Raw genomic sequence first — 16135 nt, 5'->3', positions numbered from 1 at the left:
GAATTAGGAGCAGCTCTGATGAAGTGGCAGCTGAGCAGAAATTATTTTTAAGTGAATCAATAATTGGAATGTTTGTTTAATCTTATAGAATCCCTACAGTGCAGAAAGGAGGCCATTCAGTCCATCAAGTAGGCACCTACCCACACCCTATCCCCATGCATTTACCCTAGGGAGTCCACCTGACACAAAGGGGCAATTTAACATGGCTGATCCACTTAACTCGCACACCTTTATGTTCCCAAGTCAGGGTTGCGTTTGTAATTGCAATAGATGGAGGATCAAGTAATGTGACATTAATAAACAAAGGTTTTATCGCCAACAGTGAATAAATTATATACATGTCAGTGATTGTGCAATTTCCCTCCCAGGCTCTAACTGCAGTGCCTCCTTTCCCAGAATATGCTTCCCATCTTGAGAATCCATCGGGTCAGGCTGTCACAGTAGTCTTTCACTTTCGATATTAGATAGCAACTCATGAAGTTGCTAATATTTCGCAGCAAAACCTTGAACTTTGGATCGAGGTGGATTTCACCCAGTCGAACTCTCACTTCTCCAAAAACAAGTTGAGCTCCTTCCAAAGATCGATAGGAGTGAAAAGTTGAAAGTTTTGAGGGTAGAGAGCCCAGGGATGGCTGGATTCCCCGTGTTAGTGGAAGGACTGCCTGTTGGATTGGACTCCGTCAAAAGCAAACTAGCCATTTATTTTCAAAGTGAGAAGAAATCGGGTGGAGGGGAATGTGAGATCAGAGCACACCCTGATCAGGGAAAGCTGCTGGTGTGTTTTAAAAATGAAGAAGGTAAGGATTTATCATGCTAAATGAATTTAGACTCGCATCCGGGTTGTACTGCTGTCGAACATACGGTACTATTTTCCACTGATAAACTCTTCATTGTGTTAAAAGTTCCGTTGAGAATGTTGCATTTTGCTGCTACTATTCTGGGATGTAGTGTTAGGGCAACTTTTTAGTACCTGGGGCGTGCAATTATTATTTCTGCAGTTCAGTTAGACAATTGCAACATCGATGGGGTTTCTGAGGACAAGTCTGCCAATCTTACACCCAGTGAATCAGTATTGTGTTTCCTTTCGAGTCCAATTCTCCAGTCAGAGAGTATATTCAGGGAGTTTATCTTTTGAAACCATAGTCTGACTTCTATCAAAACCAGTCATCACCATGTCTTGAGATATTTAATTTGAGCCATTCATTTACATATAAGGAGATTACATTCATTCATTCCAGACTGCTGCTGCGAATGTGCACTTGGAAAGCAGGGCAAGCAAAACCTGCCTACTCTGAATACAAATTGTGGGGAATGCGCAAGAGGGCATATCCTTTCAATTGGAGTCTAACCATTCAGGACTGAAATTGGGAAGGGCTTCTTCACACAATATGTAGTAAAAAAAAATCTGGAACTGAATCTGAATTGATTAGAGATAGTCAGCATGGTTTTGTAGCGGGAAGGTCGTGCCTTACTAACCTTATTGAGTTCTTTGAGAAGGTGACCAAAGAGGTGGATAGGGGTAAGGCAGTAGACGTGGTATATATGGATTTTAGTAAGGCGTTTGATAAGGTTCACCATGGTATGCTTCTGCAGAAAATGCAGATGTATGGGATTGGTGGTAATTTAGGTACTTGGATCAGGAATTGGTTAGCAGATAGGAGACAGAGGGTGGTGGTTGATGGTAATTATTCATCATGGAGTTCGGTTACGAGTGGTGTGCCTCAGGGATCTGTTTTGGGGCCACTGCTGTTTGTAATCTTTATTAATGATCTGGATGAGGGTATAGTTGGGTGGATTAGTAAGTTTGCTGATGACACCAAAGTCGGAGGTGTGGTAGATTGTGAGGAAGGGTGTCGAAGTTTGCAGGGTGACTTGGACAGGTTGCAGAGCTGGGCCGCGAGGTGGCGGATGGAGTTTAATGCGGAGAAGTGTGAGGTAATCCATTTCGGTAGGAATAACAGATGTGTTGCGTATAGGGCTAACGGGAGGACTTTGAATAGAGTGGAGGAGCAGAGGGATCTAGGTGTATGTGTACATAGATCCCTGAAAGTTGGGAATCAAGTAGATAAGGTTGTTAAGAAGGCGTACGGTGTCTTGGCGTTTATTGGTAGGGGGATTGAATTTAGGAGTCGCAGCGTCATGTTGCAACTGTACACAACTCTGGTGCGGCCGCACTTGGAGTACTGTGTGCAGTTCTGGTCCTCACATTACAGGAAGGATGTGGAGGCTTTGGAGAGGGTGCAGAGGAGGTTTACCAGGATGTTGCCTGGTATGCAGGGGAGGTCCTATGAGGAGAGACTGAGGGATTTGGGGTTGTTTTCACTGGAAAGAAGGCGGCTAAGAGGGGATCTTATAGAAACATATAAGATGATTAGAGGTTTAGATAGGGTGGATGGTGATAGCCTGTTTCCTCGGATGGAGAAAGCTAGCACGAGGGGGCATGGCTTTAAATTAAGGGGGGGTAGTTATAGGACGGATGTCAGGGGCAGGTTCTTTACCCAGAGGGTGGTGAGGGACTGGAATGCCCTGCCTGCTGCAGTTGTAAATGCGCCTAGTTTGGGGGCGTTTAAGAGATTGGTGGATAGGTTTATGGACGAAAAGGGATTGGTTTAGATTAGTGGTCAATTTTTTTTTTAAAAATAAGACTGGTCGGCGCAACATTGTGGGCCGAAGGGCCTGTTCCGCGCTGTAATGTTCTATGTTCTATGTTAAAGTCTGTGAGGTGTGCACACTTCAAGCTCACTTGAAGTGAGCTTCAACTCACTTCAAGTGAGTTGAAGCTTTCAAGACTGAGATTGCTAAATTTTTGTTAAGTCTGGGTGTTTAAGTTAGATGTAAGGAGCATAGATGCGCAAAGGGGGCTGATATTCAGATCAGCCAAAATCTGACTGAATGGTGGAACAGCCTGAATAAGCTGAAGAGCCTATCGTTGTCCCTTTAATGTCCAGACTGTGTTGTAACTTATTATGATTTGCCTCTGCTACTCTGCCTGTTTCTGGATTTCTTTCTGTTCATCCTTTTAACTCATCTGATTTTTTTTATGTTCCTCTCAGTGGAATCCTTTCCTTTTCCCTCTGTGGGATATGTATGGATTATCATAGAAGAATCATACAATGCAGAAGGAGGCCATTCACCCCATCAAGCCTGCCTGACAACAGTCCCACCCAGGCCTATCCCCATACCCCCACATATTTACTCTGTTAGTCCCTCTGACACAAAGGGCAATTTAGCATGGCCAATTAAGCTAACCCGCAGATCTTTGGACTGTAGGAGGAAACCGGTGCACCTGGAGGAAATCCACGCAGACACGGGGAGAATGTGCAACTCCACACAGACAGTCCCCCGAGGCTGGAATTGAACCCAAGTTCCTGGTGCTGTGAGGCAGTAGTGCTAACCACTGTACCACTGTTACGATCATAGAAGGAGAACTGATTCTTTATGATAGAATGCCTACAGTGCAGAAGGAGGCCATTCGACCCATTGAGCCTGCACCGACAATAATCCCACCCAGGTCTATTCCCGTGTCCCCACATATTTACCCTGTTAGTCTTCCTGACACTAAGGGGCAATTTGTTATGGCCAATTAACCTAACCCACAAATCTTTGGACTGTGGGAGGAAACTGGAGGAAACCCGAAGGAAATCTATGCAGATGGGGGGAAATGTGCAAACACCACACAGACTGTCATCCGAGGCCAGAGTTGAACCCGGGTCCCTGGTGCTGTGAGGCAGCAATGCGAATCAGTGCCACCCTGCTGCCCTTGCTACTATTTATATCAACTGTGAAGTATCCTAAGGTTCAGCTACATCTTGTTATAAATTGTTAATGAATTCAATCAAAACACCTGGCTCCTTTTTGGCCATTGGCAGAAAGCACAAGAGCGAGAGTGTGTTTCTTGGAGTTGGTAAGTCAAGGCTGCTACAGGTGTCCCCTGTCAAAGGCAGATTTTTACTTTGCCCTTTGACTGTAAAATGGGATATTGCCAATCGCTAACCTGTTTCAGAACTTGGTTCATGTTTTGATCAAATTCACCAACAAGCACTCATGCATAACACCAATGTTCCTGCCAAACAACAAGTTGAAAAACTACCCCTCAAAATATAAATATATAAATACCACGATAGGAGGAGATTGAAAGTATTTGGATATGAATGCAATTTTTTTTATTGTTTCTGGAACACATTTGCTGCAAGTAACCTTTTGGGCAAAACTTTCTTTCAATACAATTTGATTGGTTAAAAACATAGGTTCTTTCTTGGCCCACTCCCACAGCTCTCAGATACCTTGTCAAGGCTGTGTTTTGTTGGGTGGCTGACAGAAACATACAAATGCTCGTAGAAGGTTGGTCAGTAATTGCACTATTTGTCCGTCTCTGCTCCGAGCAAAATGTGGCCCAGTATCCATTCCCTTCAGCACCAGTGTACTATGACATATCTACACATTACACCGCGCCTCACCAAACCTCTTTCAACAGCATCTCTCAACCCCTCAAACTTTATAAGAAGCAGCAGTTGGACCACCATCACCTCCAATTTTCCAACCAAGTCACACACTGTTCTGCCTTGGATTGAATTCCTCAAAACCTCAGCTTTCCCACTTCCTACTGTTTTCCTGCCAGAAATAGAAGGACTGTGACAATTCAAGGTGAACTCATACCAGTCCTGTTCCTCTATCTCCCCTGTGCTCACTGACCTGCATAAAACTCCATTAACTTCAGTTCAATGTCTTAATTCCCTTATTTCCAAATCACTCTATGATCCCATTCCTCCCTATTTCTGTGATCTCCACCATTCTCCCAATCCTCTGAGATATCTGCATTCCTCTATATCTGGCCTCTAGTGCATCCTGGTTTATAATTACTCCATCTTTGGCGGCTGTGCAATCAGTCGTCTATAGACTTCAAGTTCTGGAATATCTTGCTACATCTCTCCATCTCACTTTCCTCCTTTAAGACATGCCGTATAAACTTTTGGTCATCAAACCTAGTAGCCAGAATTTTACTGGCATGCCCACTCCAAAATCGGGGTGGGTGAGGCTCGGAGAATGGAATTTTCCATTGGCATGGAATGGCATTTTAGAAGCCTCACCTGAGCGAGGTTGTAAAATCCTGGCCATTATCTCTGTTTAAAGCTCAGTGAGATTCTTTATTCCATAATGCTACGGTGAAACACCTCGGGATATTTCATGATGCTATTGTGTTATGCTATTGTGTCACTATTGCTAGGAGTTAGATATGGGCATACCCTAAGTTTTTTTTGGTGAGTTTAGTCCACGTGTGTGAGGTGAGTACAACGACAAGATATTGTCTACCTCAAATACTTTTGACCATGAATGGCAATTTTGTGAAGGCTTTGGAGGATTAAAGCATTTTAGACAGCAACTTTCAGATTGCAGTTACTAGAAGTTGTTGCTTAGATTGCAAATAAACAACAGTGATTTCTGTCAGTCTCACCATTAGTTTGGAGCACAATCTGGCCAAGACTGCACAATAAACTCTATCCCCTTGATCCCTCAACATCTCTCCACTATTTTAAAAGCTCAAGTGAGGAGTTGAATAAAATTCTCACCACTCCTTTCACAATGAAGTTGCAATGTAGTTCAGTGCCATCCAGGAAAAAGTAATCCACCAAATTGGTACTTTGACACTAGGTTCATTGTCCTGCTCTTTTAGCTACAACCACAGTGGTTCAGTTAAGCTTCTCATTATTGGGACATCAGAGACATTGACGTTGGAGGGATTGGTTATGGTGTTATTGGTGAGGTTTAAGGGAAGTAAGCTGGGCATTTTCATGTTTGCAATGGCCCTTGCTTGGCACATACAAGGCACAAATCTTATTTGCACTTGTTGTCTCAAGCCTGGTAAGATTTACATCGTAAAGTAACTTGGCTGAAATTGTGTAAATTTTATTTGGAAATTATGCAGATTTTGATGAATAAATGTAACTAAAAAGCTGTAAACCTTAATCTTGATGATTGCCACTCAAAGTAATAAGCCAATTGTTAAAGGATAAAGACGAGTTATTCCTACCAATTTCCGAAGGAAGATAATTCTTTTTGTTCTGTGTTATCAGTGCAGAAAAACGTGGTGAAGAAGGAGTTCCACACAGTGCAGCTATTGCGCTCAGAGCCAGTCCAGCTTCGGGTTACAATCTACGAGTGGGGCAGTAATGAAGGAAGTTCTGTGAGTCCCATTAGAATGACAGTAAACTCTAACAAAGAACCAGCAATTGAACAAAATCAATTGTTGACCAGTTCCCAAAAACACAATAAATATGACCACGTAAGTCAATACTGACGTAAACACACATTCCTGTTATTTATTGTTTCTGCTGTGCTGCTTTCCATTACATTAGTTTTACAAAGTGAGCTAGTTTTAAACGGCACACAGGCAATTGTGGCCCATTTTGTTGATGGATATTTAAAGATGTAAATACAGGACTGGAAGTAAAACTGATTTCAGGAATTTTAATTGTCCACCTGACCAGGAAATGATGACATGGAATTTGAACACATGATTGAATATAATCCCTGTCACAGCCAAGATATTTTAATAATCTTAAAACAACAACACACGTCAAGAGTTTGGTATGGGAAAATGCAGCTGAGGTTATCAAGTCATTCAATTTCTATTTCAAGCTCTGTCACTATCTGTTCATCTCCATCTTTATTTCTCTCTATTCCTTTCCCTCAGTCTCTCTCTTTCCCTCTTGATTTCTTTCTCCATTTCTCTTTCTCTCTTTAATGGTCCGTTTTTCCAACTCCATGTCTCTTCTCCCTGTCCTCTGTCTCTTTCCCAGGGGGTTGCTGGGCGGGGTGGGGGTTTATTTTCTGTTTCTGTTTACATTGAGATCGGCAAGGGGAATAGAAAATCCTCACAAGACCCAAATTGTGTTGTACACTGACATAAGGCGTGAGGCAATTCTGCCGTCCCCCTGCCGTGATTTAATGGGAATCTTGATGTTCAACATTGGGGTCCCCATTAAAATAAATTTACATCTAATTATCAGGCCTCTACTCCTGATAATGTCCCCATTGGAACATCCATTCACGTTGGTGTACCATGAATTATGACAGGTCACCCATGGCATGCACTTGACAGGCAGAATGAGCAAAGCACAAAAGCCATGTATTCAAGAAGGCAGCTCACCACCACCTTCTCAAGAGCATCTAGGGATGGGCAATGCCTAGCCAGCGACACCCACATAAATTGCTTTCTAATTTTCTATAACTTAGATTTTTATTCAAGTTGACTATTATTTGATTTCATTTATATTCTTTGTTCTCATTTACTATACATCTAATGTGCCACTATTTTGCCCAGAGCAATTTATCATCTTTTTGTGTACAGTACTCTTTTTGTGCTTTTCCACTACAGAATCCAGCAAAGGAATTTGAAAATCAAGAATCCCCAGATCCAGTGGAAGAGTCAGGTACAGATTTTGTTTCTGCAGAGCAAAGTGCATCCTGCCACAGTCATCATGATATGTCACAATCATTACCTGAGGAAATAAATATCTTTCACCTGCACTTTGGAGTTCTCCAAAAAAAAGGAAAGCCATGCCAGCCAGCTGCTGGTTAGCAGCGATGATCCCATTGATAGAGATGTTGTTGCAATGTACCTTGAAAGATTTGTATCAGTGGTAGAAACCTCTTGGTTTGTGTGCTGTCCAAGCAGTGACCGTAAATGTTTACATTATTAACTGTAGCCTTTGGGGGAAGGAATGAGCATACGTGACATGAATTTAAACATTACCAGTCGAGAAGTGACTGCACTCCACACCAACCACCTCATGTACCATTACTTTGTTGAGCTAAGGTGTGTTAGTGTTACACATGTGAATTCTTAGACTTTAACTTCGGTGACACAAATGAGGCAAACTTTCAGATGTTTCAAGTAAAAGTATTAATGCTCTGAGCATGATACAACACATACCCCTTTCTAGCAAAAGGACTATGTATTCACAGTGCTGGATGCTAATGTACTCCTAATTTAAAAGAGGTAGCCAGAGAGAGAAACATGCAGTGAGAGTCACTGGTTGGAATTTACCAATTTTGCCTGCAGCTGGAATTGTCCAATCCCATCGCACATCAATAAGTTTTGGCTATCCCGCCCCAAGGGGACCAGAAAATGCTGGCCAGAGAAATAAAGGATTGAGGAAATGCCACCCATCGCACTCTCTGCTTCAATAAGAATTCACACATTTTCAGAAGCTTGGATTGATCTTACTTTTCCTGATTTCTAACAATTCAGTGGATTGTGAGCTATGTTAGAACATAGAACATAGAAAAACTACAGCACAAACAGACCCTTCGGCCCACAAGTTGTGCCGAACATATCCCTACCTACTAGGCTTACCTATAACCCTCTATCTCACTGAGTCCCATGTACTCATCCAAAAGTCTCTTAAAAGGTCCTATCAAATCAATGCCACCACTGCCGGCAGCCGATTCCATGCATCCAGCACCCTCTGAGTGAAAAACTTACCCCTGACAGCTGCTCTGTACCTACTCCCCAGCACCTTAAACCTGTGTCCTGTTGTGGCAGCCATTTCAGCCCTGCGAAAAAGCCTCTGAGAATCCACTTGATCAACATCTCTCAACATCTTATACACCTCTATCAGGTCACCTCTAATCCTTCGTCTCTCTAAGGTGAAAAGACCGAGCTGTCTCAACCTGTCCTCATAAGGCATGCCACCCAATCCAGGCAACATCATTGTAAATCTCCTCTGCACCCTTTCAATGGCTTCCACATCCTTCCTGTAATGAAGCAACTGGAACTGAGCACAGTGGGGTCTGACCAGGGTCTTATACAGCTGCAGCATTATCTCCCGAATCACTGCTATTGATCATGTCTATTTCTAGTCTTGAGTCTCACACAAACTGTAGTCTTGGTCACTCAGTTTTGTGAACAGCTTGCAATGGAGAATGTGCCTGTGCAATCTAATATCTACTTCTGCGATAATGTAACCTAGATGTGTAAATATTACCTGATTTTTTCATTATTGAAGTTGGGTGATGTGGGATGGAAAGGGGAGATATCTTTGACTTCCACCTGCAATTATTGCAATGGCACCTGATGTTGGGAGGCATGGACTATTTCTGGATTTGGGTGTCATTTCAATGTGTATTTGGTTCTACCACTTGTGAGATAAAACCATGAATGACTTAATATCCCTGGTCATAACTGGTCTCAGGTGAGACAAAAGATCCTTAATGTGTCAGTTTCAGGTAGAAGGTGAGTTGGGATATGTTATTCAACATCTGTTGCCTTTGGCCATTTCTTTTTAATTTTTTGCCAAATCATTTTCTTTTAAAGCACAATGATTAAACATCATTCAGTCTCCAAATGCTTTTTGTTCAAAAAAAATCATAAAACATTATAATGTTTTCCATAAGCTTAGATTAGACACAATGATATTATTCAGACAACAGGAGTAGGAAGAATTAAACCGAAAGAGAAAATGCTGGAAAATCTCAGCAGGTCTGGCAGCATCTGTAGGGAGAGAAAAGAGCTGACATTTCGAGTCCAGATGACCCTTTATCAAAGCTAAAAGGCATAGAAAGCGGGAGATATAAAATAAAATATGAAGTATCACCCACTTTCTATGCCTTTGCACGTTGACAAAGAATCATCTGGACTCAAACCATCAGCTCTTTTCTCTCCTTACAGATGCTGCCAGACCTGCTGAGATTTTCCAGCATTTTCTCTTTTGGTTTCAGATTCCAGCATCCACAATAATTTCCTTTTATCCAGTAGGAACAGTTAAAACTTGCCATTACTATAGCATCAAGGTGTGGCTATGTGCAATGGATCATTTTCCCCTTCAGACACTCTGCATCAGACCAAACATTCTCAGTTCATTTTTAACAGCAGATCAGGAAAAAAGCAGTATTTCCTTTGTACGAAAGGCTTTGTGGCAAATGACCTTATCAATGCATAATGTAAAAGAAAATTACTGCGGATGTTGGAATCTGGAACAATAACAGAAAATGCTGGAAAATCTCAGCAGAGTGCAGGCTCTGACAAAGAGCCATCCAGACTCGAAATGTTGGCTCTATTCTCTGTCCCCAGATACTGTCAGATCTGCTGACGTCTTCCAGCATTTTCTGCTTTGACCTTACCAATGCAGTTTCTTTCATTTTGCGTTTACACGCTCCTCCATTACTGCTATGTCAAAATCCTGGACTTCCCTTCATGGCTATTCCTCCAACACAGGGGCAAAAAATTTACATTGCCGAGGTGTGCATGTGTGCAACTGGAATCATCAGGGAGAGACAAGGACAGGGGAGAAAATCTATGTGTGGAGCCAGAGGAACTGGGCGAGGTATTAAATGAGTACTTTGCATCAGTGTTCATCAAAGAGAAGGACTTGGTAGATGGTGAGTCTGGGAAAGGGTGTGTAGATTGTTTGAGTCATGTTGCGATCAAAAAGATGATTTTGGGGTTCTTGAGAAACATTAGGGCAGACAAATTCCCAGGGCCTGATGGAATATACACCAGAATACTGAGAGAGACAAGGGAAGAAATTGCTGGGGCCTTGAGAAAAATCTTTGTATCCTTAATACTGCAGGGGAGGTCTCAGAGTATTGGAGAATAGCCAACGTTGTTCTTTTGTTTAAGAAGGGTAGCAAGAATAATCCGGATAATTACAGGCTGGTGAGCCTTACAGCAATGATTGGGAAATTATTGGAGAAGATTCTTTAAGACAAGATTTACTCCCACTTGGAAATAAGTGGACGTATTACCAAGAGGCAACATGGTTTTGTGAAGGGTTGGTCATGTCTAACTAACTTGATCGAGTTTTTTGAGGAAGTGATGAAGATGATTGATGAGCGTAGGGCGGTGGATGTTGTCTACATGGACTTCAGTAAAGCCTTTGACAAGGTCCCTCATGACAGACTGGTGCAGAAGATGAAGTTGCATGGGATCAGAGGTGAGCTGGCAAGGTGGATACAGAACTTGGTCATAGAAGACAGGTGGTAGCAGTGTTTCTGAATGGAGGGCTGTGATAAGTGGTATTCCTCAAGGATCAGTGCTGGGACCTTTGCTGTTTGCAATATGTATAAATGATTTGGAGGAAAATGTTTGATTAATAAGTTTGCGGACGACAGAAAGTTGGTGGATTTGCAAATAGTGATGAAGACCATCAGAGGATACAGCAGGGTCAGTTGAAGACTTTGGTGGAGAGATGACAGATGGAGTTTAATCCGGAAAAATGTGAAGTAATGCATTTTGAAAGGTCTGATACAGATGGGAACTACACAATAAATGGCAGAACCCTCAAGAGTATTGATAGGCAGAGGGATGCAGGTACACAGGTCACTGAAAGTGGCAGCACAGGTGGAGAAGATAGTCAAGAAGGCATTTGGCATGCTTGCCTTCATTGGCCAGGGCATTGAGGTTAAAAATTGACGTTGCAGCTATGTAGAATCTTAGCTCGGCCACATTTGGAATATAGTGTTCAATTCTGGTCGTCACACTACCAGAAGGATGTGGAGGCTTTGACGAGGGTACAGAAAAGATTTACCAGGATGTTGCCTGGTATGGAAGGCATTAGCTATGAGGAGAGGTTGGAGAAACTTAGTTTGTTCTCACTGGAACGACGAAGGTTGAGGGGCAATCTAATAGAAGTCTACAAGATTATGAGGGGCATGGACAGTGTAGATAGTTAGAAGCTTTCTCCCAGGGTTGAAGCGTCAATTACTAGGGGGCATAGGTTCAAGGTGTGAGGGACAAGATTTAAAGGAGATGTGCCAGACAAGTTTTTTACACAAAGTGTGGTGGGTGCCTAGAACTCACCGCCGGGGGGCATAGTGGAAGTAGATAAGATAGTGACTTTTAAGGGGCGTCTTGACAAATACATGAATAAATGGGAATAGCAGGATATGGCCCTTGGAGTGGTAGGGGGTTTTAGTTCAGTCGGTGAGCATAGTCAGTGCAGGCTTGGAGGACCAAAGGGCTTGTTTCTATGCTGTAATCTTCTTTGTTCAACAGTGGAAACCCGATTTTACACGCCCCGATTTAGCGCGAACTTGGATATGACGCGTGGTGCTTTTTTTTGCTCTTTCCGGTTTAGCGATTTAGCGCAATTCTGATTTAGTGTGACCCCGATAACATTCACGATATAATTTTATGTACCCCAACCATCGCATTACAACGGGGCTGCACTGTATTTGAGATAGCGCAAGAAGACATCAGGCGCTTGTCACAACGTCATCACACACCCATGCAATATTTTGATTAATGGATACGTACCTGACAACAATTATGTGGGCAATTTAACCCCTTAAGGGGCAAATTGAATGTATATTTATGTGGCCCCTCTGCATTACAGATTGGCAGATGGACCGATTGGCTAGCTGACCTTTATGTTTTAGCTGTAACCTCGATCCAGGATAGGATGAAAAGTCAGGGCTGAAATAAAATTTTAGAAAAGGTGTCCAGAGACTGCGGTTTATGTTTGAATGAGCTGTCCACACACTGCAGCATTTTTCCATCACAATTTATTGATTTTTTTATAGGTCTGTGGCTTCCTGAGACATCTAGGCATCAGCAGCACCCCTTGAGGGAACATATTAGAAGTACCAATGCGTTCCCTCCATTTCTCAGTGCCCACACTCATCTTGCCCTCCATGGCAGCACTGAGCCTTTCCCAGCATGCATTTCATGCTGGCTGCCTGTTAATTGGGCAGTGGATGTGAAACCATGTTCTAGGGCTGATCACAGCTGGAAGCACATTTCGCACCCACTGAATGTGTGGGGCCCGATAGAGGGAAAGTCTGGCCATGGCCTGCAGCAGTTCCAGAAGGAGGAACACCACCACCTTCTTAAGAGCAGTTGGACATGGGTAATCAATGCTAGCCTAGGCAGCAATGCCAACATCTCAAGAATGAATAAGAAGAAAAAAGACTTAACTTTAGGAACTTGATGAGTGAGATTGTCAGTTTATTAGGAAACTTTCCTTAGTTCACTATTGACACTGAGTATTGATGAGTTTGTGTAAGATTCCTGTGCGAGCTTTTTCAAGACAATTTATTCCGTATTGCCTGTGACTTCAGGTTGCAGAGTGAGTTATTAGGGCAAAGCAGTTGGACTTGTACCATTTCTGAAGAGCGCTTTGGTTGTCATTAGAAATAAAAAGATGCAAAGTTGATACAAAGATAAATTTGACTGACTGATTTTGTTGCCTTTCTGGTTTATGTTTCCAGGCCTGGACAAAATAATTTCACAAAAGCAGCACAAGCTGGGTGGCAAAACTCTGCAAGTGCAAATATATGATAAAGATAAAGAAGATGAAAAGTACGAGCCTCGAACATTTCTCCTGAGGGGTTTTGATGTTCAGTCGAGATTAGGGCATATTTCACTGTACGTTGACAGCCTCAGCAATAGCACAAAGCATCATATCGAACCCCTGCGAGATGGTGAATCAGTGGTAGTCACTTTTGATACTGATATTGGTTGGTATTACAATTTATTCTTTCCTAATTTTCCATGAGGTAATAGTAATTATTTCATTTGCATGTTTGGGATTGTTGCAATGATGACTGAAATGTGGGAATGGTTTCATTGAAGCTTGTCTTGAAGAATATGATTAATGGGCAGTAATATAGAATTATTCATGATTTTGTTTTTTTAGACGCCAAATCCTTTCTGCAGAATTGTTGTCAGAAGTCATTTGAAAACCGTCCCATTACTGCCCAATATCTTGCTAAGACAAATTCAGTGCTGATAGAGAGAATTCACCCCAGTTTTAGTGATGACTTTCTGGAATTATACTTTTCGAACACCAAACGCAGCGGTGGTGGGCAAATCACAGAAATCATTTTAAATGTCGATGTATTGACAGCAATTGTTCGTTTTCAAGATCATGAGGGTATAGCATTTCATTTGTTCTCCAATAATATTATTGTATTTCAAGAGTTCAGTCATTCAAATTTAAGTTATCTCCTGCTGGCTGTCATTTCCAGCATTTTATTTCTAAGCTTAAGCTTCATAATAACTATCCATGACCCTGCTTTGAACTCAACTCGCCCATCAGGATGTACAGTAATAGTCCCAAAACACCAGGTTAAAATCCAACAGGTTTATTGGGTAGCACAGGCTTTCGGAGCACTGGCAAGGGCAAGATTTGTTGCCCTTCCCTAAATGCCCTGGAGACTTCACTGCAATTCATGTGCTGTAGATACACCCTGTACAGGCTATTAGGGAGGGAGTTTGTGTTTTACGCAGTGTAAGTGAAGGAATGGCAATACCATTCTAAGTCAGGATGGGTTGTGCTGCTCGCCACCCAACTGCTCAATCTCTTCTCCTGAGATTGCCCACTGGAGTCACAAGGCTACATCGAGCACCTAATCAATGGTACAATCCCAGCTCCCTAGCTGTTCTGAATAGAATATCACTATTCATGGGTTTTCCATGACCCCCAACTGCCAGCTTCACTGAACCAACACCACTCACCACAAGACTTCTCTGAGCCCCAGTCTCTCCAACTGCAGCAAATAATTAGTGTTCCTTCATCAGGTGATGAGTTGAGTTTCCTGAAGATGAATTTAATCAGACTGGGGAACTAGTCACCTTCCTGCCTTTACCCTGATTGAGTGTGTGGCAGGAAGGCCCCATCATCAATTGAGGGCCTTAAGCAGCCCATTAAATCCCACATAAGGGCCTCCTGCCACCATTAACCCATCTTCTGAATGCTGGACCTCTCCCACCTCACCATCACCTGCAAGTTCACCTCACAAACCACTCTGACTTGGAACTATAGCGCGATTCATTCATTGTTGCTGGGTCAAAATCCTGCAATTCTGACAACGCTGTGGGTGTAACAATGCAATACAGACTGCAGTGATTCAAGTGGCTCGTCATTATCTTCTCAAGGGCAATCAGGTATGAGCAACAAAGTTTGGTCTTGCCATTGATGCTCATTTCGCATGAGAATTTTTTTTATGCATGAGATGAACTGCGAAAGCAATTCACTTGTTACTGAGAGCGAACTACAGGTCAATGGATCCAACTTGTGTAGCAAGTGGGTAATGAACTAAGTGATCAGTGACAAGCACTTTATTAGGGCAGACTTAATAGCCTAATTGAACCAAATCATATCTTAATTTACCTAGAGCACAATATGGCCTGGACGTATCAAGTCTGCTGACTACAGAGTATTTGAGGTCTGTCACTCGTTGTGTGCCGCAGGGCTCAGTACTGGGACCTCTTCTCTTTGTAGTGTATATAGAAGATTTGGAAGAGGGAGTAGGTGGTGTGATCAGCAAATTTGCTGATGACACCAAGATGGCTGGATTGGCGGGCAGTGAGGAGCAGTGTCAGGCAATACAACGGGATATTGATAGGCTGGTGTATTGGGCAGATACATGGCAAATGGAGTTTAATCCGGATAAATGTGAGGTGATGCATTTTGGCCGGAATAATGTAGGGGGGAGTTATATGACAAAGGGTAAGCCCGTAAGGAGTATAGAATCGCAGCAAGACCTGGGGGTGCAAGTGCCCAAGTCTTTGAAGGTGGCAGTGCAAGTGGAGAGTGTGGTGAAGAAAGCCTATGGTATGTTAGCCTTTATAGGAAGGGGTAGAGAATATAAGAGCTGGAGCCTAATGTTGCAGTTGTACAGAACGTTGGTTAGGCCGCATTTAGAGTACTGTGTCCAGTTCTGGTCGCCTTACTACCGGAAGGACGTGGAGACTCTGGAGAGAGTGCAGAGGAGGTTTACCAGGATGTTACCTGGTATGGAAGGACTGGGGTATGAGGAAAGATTGAAGAAATTGGGGCTCTTTTCCCTTGAAAGACGGTGACTGAGGGGGGATCTAATAGAGGTATATAAGATTATGAAGGGTATAGATAGAGTAAACAGAGGTAAGCTATTTCCTATGATAGAGACACATAGGACAAGGGGCCATGGACTTAAGGTGAGGGGGGAGAGGTACAACACAGATATTAGTGGGAGGTTTTTCACACAGAGGGTAGTGGGGGTATGGAATGCTCTGCCAAGTAAGGTGGTGGAGGCAAACACGCTAGAGTCATTTAAGAGTAACTTAGACAGGCACATGACTGGGTCAGAGATGGGTGGATATAGGACATTGTTTTAAATAAGGGTCATTAGCATTGGGGCGTCCCTGGTAAGG

At 42.8% G+C, this 16135-nt stretch overlaps 1 protein-coding gene across 1 annotated transcript; it reads left to right on the top strand.

The window, feature by feature from the left end:
* The first annotated feature begins 570 nt into the window (after nt 1-570).
* On the top strand, nt 571-15042 carry LOC145350216 (protein mono-ADP-ribosyltransferase PARP14-like). The gene is made up of 6 exons (XM_080199277.1): nt 571-797; nt 6072-6280; nt 7376-7430; nt 13210-13458; nt 13638-13837; nt 14956-15042. The coding sequence occupies exons 1-6, from the start codon at nt 629-631 to the stop codon at nt 15040-15042; spliced, it is 969 nt and encodes a 322-aa protein (XP_080055403.1). The 5' UTR covers nt 571-628.
* Nucleotides 15043-16135: the final 1093 nt, after the last annotated feature.

This window comes from Carcharhinus amblyrhynchos, chromosome 11 (assembly GCF_965287045.1).
Source record: "Carcharhinus amblyrhynchos chromosome 11, sCarAmb.v2.hapA, whole genome shotgun sequence".
Lineage (NCBI taxonomy): Eukaryota > Metazoa > Chordata > Chondrichthyes > Carcharhiniformes > Carcharhinidae > Carcharhinus > Carcharhinus amblyrhynchos.
Note: the sequence above shows the minus strand (reverse complement) of the source record. Positions and strands in the feature narration are given on the sequence as shown.